This window comes from Cupressus sempervirens, chromosome 7 (genome assembly GCF_028749045.1).
Source record: "Cupressus sempervirens isolate cs-2001-9-10 chromosome 7, ASM2874904v1, whole genome shotgun sequence".
Classification (NCBI taxonomy): Eukaryota; Viridiplantae; Streptophyta; class Pinopsida; order Cupressales; family Cupressaceae; genus Cupressus; species Cupressus sempervirens.
Window position 1 is genome coordinate 597,896,184 of NC_143124.1, and position 14,353 is coordinate 597,910,536.

Genomic DNA, 14,353 nt, shown 5'->3' on the forward strand with positions numbered 1-14,353 from the left:
AAACTATATAATACAGTCCGAATCTGTATACATTATCGCAATTGCAGACAATCCTACAGCAGTCTTCAAGGTTTTGTGATTCTAAAATTGGTATGGAAACACTCGAATCATACATAACAAGTGTTAAATCTCAATTATGCCTTCCCTTTCCTGATCAGGTCCAATTAACTATGTTATCCCGAGTCAACTCAGCCTTGCCGAGTCCAATTCCAGGAACTATATACTACAGCAGTCCAAGTCCGAGTCCTGCAGATTTTTTGTCAAGTACCAAGATGTAATGTCCCCACTTTAGCAGTTGACCAAGTGTGTGTGCGTTAGCCTAGTTCTACATGGTCCTGAGGACTAACGAAGGGTTTAAAGAGATCTTAGAGTGTTTTGGCCTAGTCATATCCAGTTTGGGCCAAAACGGAGTTGATTTACTCAATTTCATGCATACTTACTATTTTTAGTAAGTCAGTAGGACACACGGGAGGCTAGTTTTGATGATTGAATTTGATACTCCACGGCGAGAGCTATCACTCATGCTATTTGAAGTTCGATAGCTAATATATTTTTATGCCTGAAGTATTATTAAAGTAACAAATAATTTAGTTGTAAAATATTAGTGTTACTTTAATATTAAATTTTATGGGGATGTGTGCAAATCAAAAGGAGTGCCTAAGGGAGACATAAGTGATTATTTTAATATGTTTTATATCGCACATCTTTTATCCCACATTGCTCATGTGAGTGGAATGGACCCTTGGAGAAAGAATAAGAGGGAGCATTAGTGGCTTCATTCGGGAGATGGAATATGAGAAGAAAATTGATGTGTGAGTTGCAGATCCGTTCTTGGCATTAGAGGATGTCTATCCTCTCTTGTGACATTCTAGACGTCATTCCCTTGGGGTTTGGCCTTTGGAATTCATTGCAATCAGCTTCATTAACAGGTAGATTGGGCGCATTTCCAGCTATAGGCGGATTGGGTGTTTGCTCATTATCATTCTCGCTTCTTGTCCGATGCTTATGCCATTGTGAGGGGATGATTTTATGAGGGTCTTGGACTGATTGAAGGCAGATTTTACTGTAGCAGCACTGTAGCTTGGCACTATTCATACTACTGTAGCAACAAGATGGGAAGTCATTACTAGAAAATTATGCTGGAGTAATTAGTGAGTTGAAAAGTCTGCTATGTATTTGATTTTATTAATTGAAAATTAATATTATTTCAGCAGTAGTTCAATCTTCATTTGCATATTATTATAAATTCCTTCTTGTTCATGTTATGTGGTTTCAAATCTATGCAAAGACGTAAAAACAAACAAATATTTGATTTCCAGAGCCATAAAAGGGTTTAAACGTTTAATGAAGAAATTAAGAGTTGGATGCAAATTATTTGACTAAATTCCTATCAGCAGTTGGTTTAGTTTTTGGGCAATTCTAGGGTGTCCATTACAGAAGACCAGTCAAACTTGCCGAATCCGAGTCTGTGAACTATATAATACAGTCCAAATCTGTATACATTATCGCAATTGCAGACAATCCTACAGCAGTCTTCAAGGTTTTGTGATTCTAAAATTGGTACAGGAACACTCAAATCATACATAACAAGTGTTAATCTCAATTATGCCTTCCTACTTTTGATCAGGTCCAATTAACTATGTTACCCCAGGTTCCTAGGATGAGGGGATGGGGGATGGGGAAATGGATTTCCGGGACTTTTTGTTTTGTTGGAGCGGGGGATGGCAGGAGATGGCAGTGGGAACAGCTATATAAAAAATAGGGAAAATTTAAAATATATAGGGGAATCATAAATATTCATAAAAATATGGATAAAGCATGCTTATAAGATTTATAAAACCTTCTTTGTCTTAAATAACTAACTTTAGAGTTCAGATGAGAGTGGAAATCAAATAAATTATCAAAACTGAAACGTTAATTTTACAAGACAGCCAAAGGAAAGGTCTCTGGAAGTTTCCATTGACAGGACAAAATTTGCCGGAAACACGTCTCTGGGTGATACTACCAATTTACTGTTCCAGAACTGATATGTGAAGGAAGCCAATTTTATGCCGTGGCCAATGGCAATCATGTATTCAACACACATCTGAAAGTTTTCTTCTAGAACCCACAACTCAAAGAACTAGTCTCCGTTATGTAAGAGGTCACACAAGAAAGCAACATGCAGGGATAGAGGCTTCATCACAAGGAAATGAAGATCACACTTGCCAAAAATGAAGTGCACATAGTAATCCCTTTTGAAATTCAGACATGGGATCTTAGCTCTACTGGGATGGCTGAGAGACAATCAAACACCCAGCTTGATATGCAGTAAATTTATATGCCAGACATTAGAAATATTAATCACCAAATATTAGAAATATCAATGCCTTTGATGAACTATTAAAAGTAGGCCACTGATTAATCAAAATGGACTTTGCAACATTTATCTTAATATTCATTTAGTCACGACTTCAGAATAGTAATCTTCCTCATGCCAAGACGAAAAATGAAACCAAATAATGAATCTGGTTCCACAAATGATGTGCCAATATGATACTCAAAATGAAATAATCTTTTTTTTCCCAAATCAGTTAAAAATACCTCAGATCAGCAACTTTATTATTCCAAACTTTTCTCCAAAGGGGACTTCACTAACTTGCCCAATACTGTCTGCTGCCTTGCAAATACTCCATGTGAAGGGATGGTTTTTGTTCACACCTTTAACTCCAAGGGTTTTTGTGCTCAGAAGTTCACTCAAAGGAAATGAATCATGCATCAAATTCAACAAACATCTGAACATGTCCAATACAATGCAAAACCCTTTCTTACAGAGGACCCCAAGAAATATCTAGAATATTAGGCTGACTTAGCCTACTTTAATTTTATTCTTAGTTCTGAGTGAATTTCATTTATTCAAGTGACATTTCATAACATTTTATTATTATTTTGTAATGTCCCCTACTCACAGGCCGCCAATTTTCAACGATTAGTGTATGTTACTATGCATCCAATTTGAATTTATTATAAAAGTCAACACAATTAAACCCAATTCTTTCTTATCTCTTAAACATGCCAACCTTAAGGAGGGTGGGAATTCCCATGTCACAGGGCACTGGACACCAATCTACTAGTAGGCTTCCTCAAGACATTGGGACTGCATGTTCGTACCCATAAAGGCATTGGAAATACATATCCTTACCCATCTTAGTATTCACTTATCTTGTGAGGATTTTTTACACTGCTTCTCCTGGGTTGACACAAACTGTACTAGATTGTATTGGTGAACATTCCCGTTTCACATGGAAGTTCTGAACTGAATGCTTTATCTCAACAGAATTTGTATGTTATTCAGACAGATACATTGTTGGTGCTTCTTGATATGCTGAAAGTGTCATATTTTGATATTAAACGTGGCCTGCATGAATAGACAGTAATTTATTATTGAATTGAGATATTTTATGCCTTGTATTGCATTTCATTCTGTAATTTTGAAAATAGTAATGGTGGTTCAAGTTTTTCATTTTAGTCAAGTCTCAAAAAGCAATGGTAAATTTTTGGTTTATATTTTGTTTCCCCTTCAAAATGTTGCAGCTAGTAGAGCACTTGGATGCCCCTTTACATAACTACTTCAAGCAAGCTGATTGCCTCAACTACTTCTTCTGCTTTCGATGGATTCTCATACAGTTTAAAAGGTTAGGAAATAACTACAGAATTCTATGGAATTTGCCTTTCTTTGTTTTATTAAATCCAAGAGGTATGCCAATACATGCAGTATTTTCCTTTTCCAGAGAATTTGAGTATGAGAAAGTAATGCGACTCTGGGAGGTTTTATGGACACACTATTTATCAGAACACTTTCATCTATACATGTGCGTTGCAATTCTTAAGCGGTACCGGAAGAAAATCATTGAAGAGCAAATGGACTTTGACACACTCTTGAAGTTCATCAATGAGCTCAGTTGTCACATTGATCTGGAAGCAACATTGCGGGATGCAGAGGCACTTTGCATCTGTACTGGTGATGCAGGTTCTGCATGTATTCCCCCTGGAACACCTCCGTCTCTGCCTGTTGTCAATGAAACATATTAAAAGCTGTGTAGAAACAAAACTCAAGTTCAGAGCAATTATTTCTATTGAGTTTGTAGCAGCTGGTGAACTAAGAATTGTCTGTAAATTATTCAAATTAAGTGCTTTTATATTTTTTTGGGAATTAGCATTCAATATATTGATGATATCTCAATTACAAATGTACATAGGTTTTTAGTTGGTAATTTGCAACTCTCCAGTTGAGTTATAAAATTTGACTGTTTTTACACATTCTCTTCCGGGGGAAATGTTGGGGGTACTTTTCAGTTACATTTCATTGGGCTTTGCAGACTGAAATAATAAGTTGTGTTCATGAAAATAATGTTGATACAAGTCACATTTATTTATAAAATGGTTTCATCGTTTCAAAGGGCACTCAAATTGATCTTCATGAAGGGCTAGAATGTATCCAAAAGAGAGTTTTCATGTGAATCAGTACATATGCAAGTCTATTCTTTTTCTTATAACTGTGCCTGTAGGCTTACTGACATACTTATTGCGATGAGGCAAGCTAAAAGGTCAATTGTTTTGGTTATGGTGTAGCCTGACAACAGCCTACCAACTACGAACATGCAAAAATAGAACAATGAAAAAGAGACTAAAAGATAGCACTACCACATCTTTTTGAGTGTTTCAGCTGACTCTAGCTTCTGCTGATAAAAGCTCTTGTTGAGCTCAGTCAGACCGAGTAGCATTCTTTTCATCTTCAAAGGATTCCGTCATGCTACCACGAGTACAAGAACTCAGTCCTCCCTTCTCGGTAGAGAGACTGACCTGCTTACCCTTATCCTTTTTCTCACCAACATTCTTTTCCCCAGTATTCGAAGCCCACACAAGGTGTTCTTCTCTGAGGTCCTTCGACTTCTCAGTCAAAGTACAGATCCCTTCATGTCTGTTATGGATGGTACATTTGCTAACTTTGACAATTTTGTCCAGTTCCTGATTGACTTGTTGCATTGTGTCCTCCTGCCCCTTAATGCAATTTTCATAATCATTCTTCATCACACTAACATCTTTAGTCATAGCATTTAGCACACTAACATTTTTAGCACAGAATAAATCTTTTTATCCTCTGCCTTGTTTCTGAAAGTATTCCCAGTCCCACAATTGGAGATGATCTTATTTTGCATACAACGCAATTTAACATTAATTCTATTGATTTCCAGAAAGAACCACTAAGAGAGCTTGAATTGGGCAACAACCCTCTCTCCGGCAAGCCCAAGGAGATCTTCAATTTTCTCTGTTCACGTGGAGATAAGTGAAATCCTCCAAGAGCCCTTGAGGAGGAATACCTTCTTTTCATTTGTCAGGCTTGAAGGTTGGGCTTTTACTTGTTATCTCCCATTTTCTCCTTCCCTTTCGTTTTAAATTCCTTCCGTGAGCCTAATCCTTTTCTTCTTATCAACAGCTGGTTTCAAATTTTAACCAGTATTGTGTCACCGGTGTTGGAACCCCTTGTCATTAAAGTTGAGCTCTTTCCCTCTTCTTCATTGATTTCTTTTTCTTGGCTTTGTCTTTCTCCGACGGGGTTTTTCAGAAAATTTCAACATAAAACCTTATTCTCTTCCTCAACCGCCCAGTTTTCATCTTCGTCCTCAGAACCAGCACTCATATCAGAGTAGTGAGTAGTGATAGGGGCATAATTCTAGCAGGCCCTAATATTCTTCTTGATCTTAACAAAAGGGTAAACAGTTTTCATATGTTCCACAAACAAAAGAACCACACCTTCATTGTAAATAGAATTTTGTATTTCTTCTTTTAAGCCAAACTCCAAGGAAGCTAGGAGGCAACATAGAAAAGACACAAGCTGTTTATGGTGGTGAGCACATGCTATTAGAAGACACATGCTAATTACATTTGAATTATGTTAAAGATTATTGTTCTTTCACAACAGTTTCCAGTTGTTAAGTACTTAAAGGACCAGCCATTTCCATATAGTCCTGTCAGCAGAGATACGAAGAATTGCCTAATAAATAGTCTATAACATTGTGACAGCTTTTTAATGTCTGAACTGCATAGACAAGGGATAGTCTTAACAAGAAACATGACTCTGACATGACTTGGTGATAAGGACAACTTAGCAACGTAAAATTCATCTGCTATTGGGATAAAATCTTTGCTAGTGTATTTGAAGATATTATTCGCATAGACCTGTTAGTTTTTTGTTGTTTAGTTCGGAAGGTGGAGAGAAGTTGTTTTAAAGCAACTTGAGTTGGATATTTAACAATGTTTTTGTTTAGTCTCTAACAAAATATTTCTAAGTTTGTGAGTCTGAGAAAAACAAAAAGTGATTTTATACATGATTTAAAGCCAAAGAAAGTAAGAAAACAATCTTTTCTTGCAAGCTAAGTAAAGCAACTGTGCTCTCTCTATATATAAGATTGCAGTAGCAAACTTGTAAATTAGGTTCTATTAGACTTTGAGAGAAAGTCTGTTGTTAGGTTGAATAGGAGATTCATTAGTTGCAAGTTTTTCCCCAAACTGGGGTTTCGTGGGTATATCTGTGTTATTGTCTATATGCGTTTGACTTCTATTATTTTGCTTCCACTATTTAGTTTCAATTAATTAGCCCAAAGTATTAATTGTTATAAATCAAATAGTTTTTCTTTCTGTGAATTTATTGTGCAATTAATTTGTAGCTAGGTTATAAGGAATTAACATGGTATCAAAGCTCTACTCTGAATATAAAGCCAAGATCTATGACAGATTACAAAAAAGAAAAAAAGATTTGTCTCCAATTTCTTTTATGGCTACGGCAACCAATGATCGAGTAAAGATAGGTTGCAGGATAGCTATGGCGATCATCCTTTGGCATAGGGTCTGCATGGTGTGGATCCAAGGAGCAAGGATGGGTTGTGTAGAGAGATTGAGAGACATTGAGGAAGAGATTTCCTCGATATATTAAGAGGAAGGGGTTTCCTAGATATGTTGAGAGGAAGAGATTTCCTAGTCATATTGTAAGGAAGAGATTTTTGAGAGGAAGAGATTGTGCACATTCAGTGAGTTATTTTCTTAGCAAAGAGAGGACTGTGAAGTTGAAGTTATTTTTGTATAACTATTGTGTTAATCTTATAGTTTGTTATTGCTCTTGAAGCTAGATAAAAGGCGTAGTTGCAGATTTTCTTCATCAGAGATTGTGTAGAGAAATGGATAGTGAAACTCTGGTACTTTACTATTGGCAAACATATAGCAGATATACTAACAAAGCTTTGGTGAATAATAAGTTTGCATTCTTTAGGGATAAGCTAGGTGTTGTGTAGAACACCTTTCTCGCTAAGAGGGAGTGTTAGTTTTTTGTTGTTTAGCTCATAAGGTGGAGCGAAGTTGTTTTAAAGCAACTTGAGTTGGATATTTAGCAATGTTTTTGTTTATTCTTTAAAAGAATATTTCTAAGTTTATGAGTTTGAGAAAAACAAGAAGTGATTTTATATATGATTTAAAGCCAAAGAAAGTAAGAAAACGTTCTTTTCTTGCAAGCTAAGTAAAGCAACAGGGCTCTCTCTATATATATGTAAGATTGCAGTAGCAAACTTGTAAATTGGATTCTATTAGACTTTGAGAGGAAGTCCGCAGTTAGGCTAAATAGGAGATCCAATAGTTGCAAAATTTTCCCCAAACCAGGGTTTCCTATGTATATCTGTGTTATTGTTTATATGTGTTTGACTTCCTTTATTTTGCTTTTGCTATTTATTTTTATTTAGTTAACCTAGAGTATTAATTGTTATAAATCAGATAGAGTTTCTTTCTGTGAATTTATTGTGCAATTAACATGTAGCTGGGTTATAAGAAATTAACAAGACCTTGATGATGAAGTTGGCGGTGTAATAAATTATTTTGGATTGGATAATGAGGACTCTAATAGGGTTGAGACATGTGGGAAAAAACTTAATCAATTTGACAACAAGTCACTTAGTAATTACACAACAATTAGGAGCTCAAAGCCATATGATATAAAATTGTTGATAAAAAAAAAGGTTTGAAATGTAGGTTGGGGTAAGATAGAAAATAAAAGCAAACCTTTGGACAACCCTAAGATCAACTCTTACACCACCACACATCAGCTTATGACCTCAATGTTAGAATGTGACCAACAAATTATATCAAATGCATTGTAGTTTGATTTTTGGAATGTGCCCATCAATCATATTAAGTGCATTGAAGTTTGATTTTCAATGAAGATTTCTTCTATGTTATTGTAATCCAATTTTTTTAACGAATGATTGACGACACACCACTTGGAAGCTAGGTGGCCAAGTCAAAGTACCTTGGTTAAAGTGGATGGCACAATATGACCAACACATCATATTAAGTGCATTAAAGTTTGATTTTCGATGAAGATTTCTTCTATGTTATTATAATCCAATTTTTTGAACTAGTGACCAAAGACACATCTCTTGGAAGATAGGTGGCCAAGTCAAAGTACCTTAGTTAAAGTAGAGGGAAGAGCCTATTAACATTAGGTTTTGAAACCCAAGGATAATTATAGGGATATTTTTACGAAGATCACATCTAACTAAAGGGGAGACCAATAAACCCACCTTAGAAACATTGTGGGTGGGACATGTAATCTATGTTTGAAAAGAGCAACATGTTGAATCCCATGAGGATGTCTACCTTAATTTCTAATGAGTACATGATTTAAGAATGTGACATGCCAACAATATGTCTGTTTAGCAAAGCAAAGATTGACACCTAAGAGGAACGCTTTTGTAACGTCTCGTTAGGGAACTCAAGAGAAATTAAAGTAAACATGATATAAAGTTTACTAATTTTTTTTCTTTAAAAGTTTACACAATAACAATGATAATGATGTAAAAGCAATATAATGAAATGCAATGCATATGCATAAATTCAACTCAAGCACAAATTACATTTAACAATGGTTCCATAAGGTAGACTCAGATGCTAGTTAATTAATTATTTAGAATAACCATAAGTAGAAAGCTTCACATTTATAAATGAATATTAAATACATCACATAACTAAATACATGGATACAACTAATAACATAAGTTATAAACAATGAAACAATGTCCACTGCAAAAGTCACAAAGTATCTAATATTAATCCAAGTACAAAGTACATTACAATGCTCCATATGTATCACTACTCATACAATGACACATGATACAATATACAACATATGAAAGATAATAATAAATCTCCAATAACAAACAAATAGAGTGCAACTGTGACAAGGATCATCCTAAATTCACACACACACACACACACACACATTGAAATATCAAATGGTAATATAATCACTACCACTCAACCACATAGAACTAAATGTCCACTCTTTTCATGTTGAGGAGATAGCAGCAGGCCCCACTCAGATATCAAACCAAAATATAAACAACATAAAATCTAAACAAGGAATTATGAAGACTCTGTCACATGAGTATTACACATATTACAAAGGCGATGCAACTAATCCTAGAGGCAACCAACACATGCAGGAAACTTAAAATGCATATAGGGAATTGCCATCACATGAATCGACTCTAAAGTTACTTTGCTAGTAGTCTCTTTGGACCTCGACCCCCAAGTGATTCTATGCAAAATAACCAAACCTCTCGCATAGACAAGGTCACTAACTATAATATATCCAAGTCCTCTTAGGACGACACACATAATCTTTGTCTCCCATCTTAGTGTCTACTAGTGCTCAAGGCATGGGCGAGGAACATAATTATCTTATTAGTTCATTTTAAGACCCCATTTAGTGTATTATCTTATCACTTATTAAATTTGCAATGAGTTATCCTAACAACCCCTTTAGGGTCCTGACCCTCATTGCAAATCACTACCCCTCTATACACTTATATAACTTACCCTAAGCTTATAAGTCAAATGACATCAAAATGATAATAATTCAGAATCAAATCTGTAGTACAATAGGAGTACACTTGTTCCCACAACCAAAATAACACATATACACTCACAAAGTGTCCACGATATACATGAGCTTCAAACAAAACAAGGTTAGGCACGAAAGATTGAAACAATGATAATGTCACAACACATGCAAACACATATGCACCAACTAGAAAAGAATAACTGCATCTGGTAACAATCCCCTAAAGCCCACTTAATTTCCCCATTAACAAAAATAGATAATACAACAAGTATACAAAGCAACCAAATCAAATCACACGTACAGTTATTTAAGACAATCACTTTGTTGATCAAAGTCTAATTTGACCATATTTATACACACATAAGAATCCATGCATACATGTATAAATGTATACATAAATATTTTAATTTAAACCCCTTGTACATATATAAAAGTATTCATGCATTTTAACACCAAAAAAAAAATCATAAATCACCTCAAAATAAATGTTATTTAATAACCCAATATTCAATATCAATTTTAAATCAATGATAACTACTAATCATCCTAATATATAATTTAAAGTCATATGGTAAAAATTGATAAATATTAAAATAATATTTAATATCTTTTAAGGCAAGAGCCTATAACACGATCGTAACTTGTGAGCCTCTCATGTGGGAGGCCTTGAGTTCTAGTCTACTCAAGCTTAACACATAATACTAACTAATTATAACAAATAATAAGAATCGATCTAGGCTTCAACCCATTATCTATCAATTTTTTTTAAATATTCTTAATTATTGAAACAAAGTTAATTTGAATTTTTTACTCGATGAATGACTTTTGCCCATATATTATTTATTTCTTAAAAAAATAATACATTTTGCCCGATTCAAAGTGCAAGCACCGGGGAAAAAAGAATGGGGTAAGAAAACTTCTAGTGTAGCCTAGGACACAAGTATTTTGTATAACTATGTTGAGTACATTTTCCCCTAATCTATATGGGGACTTAATTCAGAAGACACACGTTCTCTTACATATGAGATTTTAATCACACAATTTTATAGAAATCGATATTGGTTGCCTCGAGTAGTTAAATTTTGATACATTTGTCCCTTGGTTAAACTGGGGTCTTTGGGAAGACATACCTTCACTTATATATAGCATAAAACCATACTGCATTATTCATTAAGCTTATGTACTTTTAATTGATCCTTTACTCCTAGTCCTCCTGCACAAAATCATCATTGGCTAAGATCTTTGTTAGACATTTAATTTTACAAAGCTTTTATAAACTTATTTCAAATATATATGATATATCAAAATCGATGAAATACCTTGCTACATCTACATCTATCATAGAAGAAATAATAGTAAGCCGTAGATGGCTATAATTCATACCATATACTAAGATAATTTACACTCTTACAAAGGGAATTCCTCTGTGTTTTTGTGGTCTTGTAATCTATACTTGGATGCGAATGATAGATTATCAAGGTTGAGATTTGCTTTCTGGATTTGATTGTGTGACCAACTTTTTTTTTTACATCAACGTTCCGGATCACACTCCGTGATCCATCATCAGGATGCATACAATATAAGAGAAGGATAAAAGAGAAAGTTAGCAAACCAGACTTCAAATAAAAGGTAGGGGGTTGGGGGGAGAGGAGGAAGAAAGCACACAAAACAAGGACAACTACCGAATAAAGGAACCCAAAAGACAACCAAGCCAACATTCTTTTCCCCTTTCGTTGTTCCTTTATTTACTTAATTTTTGCTTTTTCATGGTGCTTTTGTTTAACTTACCTTTGTTCTACTTCTTTTCGTTTTGTTATTCTACTTATCATTCTTTCCACTTATAACTTAATTATTAACTAAGTTATTTATTTCTTTTGATTGTCTTTCAATTTATTTTTTATTCTCTTTTCCTCTCTTTTGCTTATTCTATCCTAATTTTAAATTTTTTTTTTTTTTATTCCTTATTTTTCTAATTATGTTTCAATCTTTCTTTTTATTTTATATGTTTATTAATTATTTTGTTTTTTCAATCTTCTAATTATTCTTCTATGTATATTTTACTTCTTATCTTTTTCAATTCATCCATTTTTAATTCTCCCTCATTTTTATTTTGATTTTATTTGGGGTCTTTTCTCTCTCCTTTCTATTTAATCATTTTTCTTAATTTATTTAAGTAGATATCTTTATTATTCTTTTGGTTTTTCTAGTCTTTTAATTATTTAATTTTTTCTTCTTTTTCTTCGTTAGAACCTCTTTTAATATTTTTCAATTATTTTCTATCTTTTTAATTCACCCATTATCTTATTATTATTAATTTCTCCTTTTTATTTTATTTTTTATCTTTTGGGGTCTTTAGGTTGCTCACTAGGATCTTCTCTTTGTGTCTTGCACCTCTCAACTCTTTTTCCTCTTCAGGTTGGCTTGGTTGTCTTTTGGGTTCCTTTATTTGGTAGTTGTCCTTGTTTTGTGTGCTTTCTTCCTCCTCTCCCCCCAATCCCCTACCTTTTATTTGAAGTCTGGTTTGCTAACTTTCTCTTTTATCCTTCTCTTCTATTGTATGCATCCTGATGATGGATCATGGAGTGTGATCCGAAATGTTGATGTAAAAAAATTGGTCACACAATCAAATCCAGATAGCAAATCTCAAGATTATCAAGGTTACAATAGCATAAAAGAGGAATTAGTGTATCATCAAAATATATTACAAATTAATTATTTAAAAACTTGACATAAACTTAATCAACTATTAGAACCTTAGACTAAAAGTTAGTTAACTAGACTTAGGTGAAAATTGGGTACTTATCAACATATTTCCTCTCATCTCAGTGATAGAAGATATGAAAGATTATTAGATTGTGAATTAGAGGGGAAGAGAGACCAAATGAAAGCTAAGAGATCAATAAGAGAGGGGAGGACCTAGGAAGATATAAAGGGAGGGAAGAGGTAGAATAAGGTGGAAACATCATTAAAATATTGGGCACTGTCACCTCGAATTGATACATGTAAGAGATTATTCATAATTTAGAGATACTTTAGAGATTTGTTGATAAACAAGTCTAGTAAGGACATATGTCAGAGTTGCTTAAGTAGCTAACTTAGAGGAATATTTCTTTGGGATTACTAGTGCTTATTATGTTGGTTTGAACTGTTTAAAACATTTTTTTTCTCACTTCCTTTGTGATTAATTTGAATCCTTTGCCAAGATCTAGAGATTGATACTAAATTGATGCATTTATTATCTAAAAATTGATAAGGTAACCCTGAGTTATAAAACTATTATTTTATATAACTTCATGCTATTACATTTGAGACTTGCTGGGCAAAAGTACAAAGTTGTGTTACCTTTCAGGTTTACTTATTAGAATGACTGAATTTGAGTATTTCTATCTATTTTTTTTTCAAACATATGATCTAGATAAATTCATTATAGCTAAGTTATATATGGTCTCACACTTTTCCAATTGGAAATGTCTATTAAATGCATGTTTTGTACTAGTTTGTGTCGAATTACTAAAGAAATAAAATTATTTCGGAAAACTAACATTTCAATAACTCTTACTTTTATAGAGCTCAAAGTTAAGAATATTGTCATCTAGAGTTTATAGTGTTTTACTTAGATATAGTATATTGTAATTTAAAAATAATACAAGTACATATTTTAATAGTTGAGAAGATGTTGATTTTGAGAAAGAAAAAAAATAGTAAATCTTATTAAAGAAATTAAAAATCATATGATGTTTTAGAGGACAGAGTCATCTTCCAAAATATATAATTTTTCTTTTGGTTAGAATAGATTTGTTTTGAAAAATGTGGTGGGAGATGAAAACTATCGATTTCAGGTAAGTTGAAATTTGAATTGTTATAAAAGAGGAAATATAAGTCAAAAGCCATTTTTTATTTTTGATTGATTTAGCTATATATGTCATCTATAACATAATTTGAGATAAAAGGGAAAAATGTTTATTTCCATATAGTTTTTTGGTGAGAACTAGACCCCCCATTTTCAACGTTTTTCAACAAATAAAAAACTATCCTTAAAAATTAAGAAAATCTATCAATTCTTATTCCAAATAATCATTAAAAATAATAATCCTAAACTTCACTCATTTCTACGTATTTCATTAGTTTACTCCATTTTCAAATTCTAATTAAAATACCAATTTTATGTCATTGAAGTTGAATGATTATACTTTTGTTAGCCTTTTCCTTTATAAAAGGGTGACATAGGTTTGTACTTTTACCTTATTGTATATATTAGCCACTTAAAGTAGAAAAATTGAATAGAAACTTCTAGTGTCAGATTGGTACAAAGAGCTTACATAGCTATTGCATATTTACAAAATGCCCTTTAAACCAAAAGTAGAGATAACTTCCTACCTTCAACCATAGTACCGATAAAGTATTATACCTAAATAGAAACGTAAT

The 14,353-nt window shown here is 33.3% G+C and overlaps 1 protein-coding gene across 2 annotated transcripts in view; it reads left to right on the forward strand.

The window, feature by feature from the left end:
* The window catches only part of LOC149548153 (RabGAP/TBC domain-containing protein), a 59,097-nt gene extending 54,800 nt beyond the window's left edge, over positions 1–4,297 (forward strand). For both annotated transcript variants that reach the window (XM_089792180.1, XM_089792181.1), the window contains 2 exons: positions 3,574–3,674; positions 3,771–4,297. In XM_089792180.1, the coding sequence (XP_089648306.1) occupies positions 3,574–3,674; positions 3,771–4,071 (402 nt within the window). In that variant the 3' untranslated portion in view covers positions 4,072–4,297. The remainder of the gene's footprint in view (positions 1–3,573; positions 3,675–3,770) is intronic.
* The last annotated feature ends 10,056 nt before the right edge of the window (positions 4,298–14,353 follow it).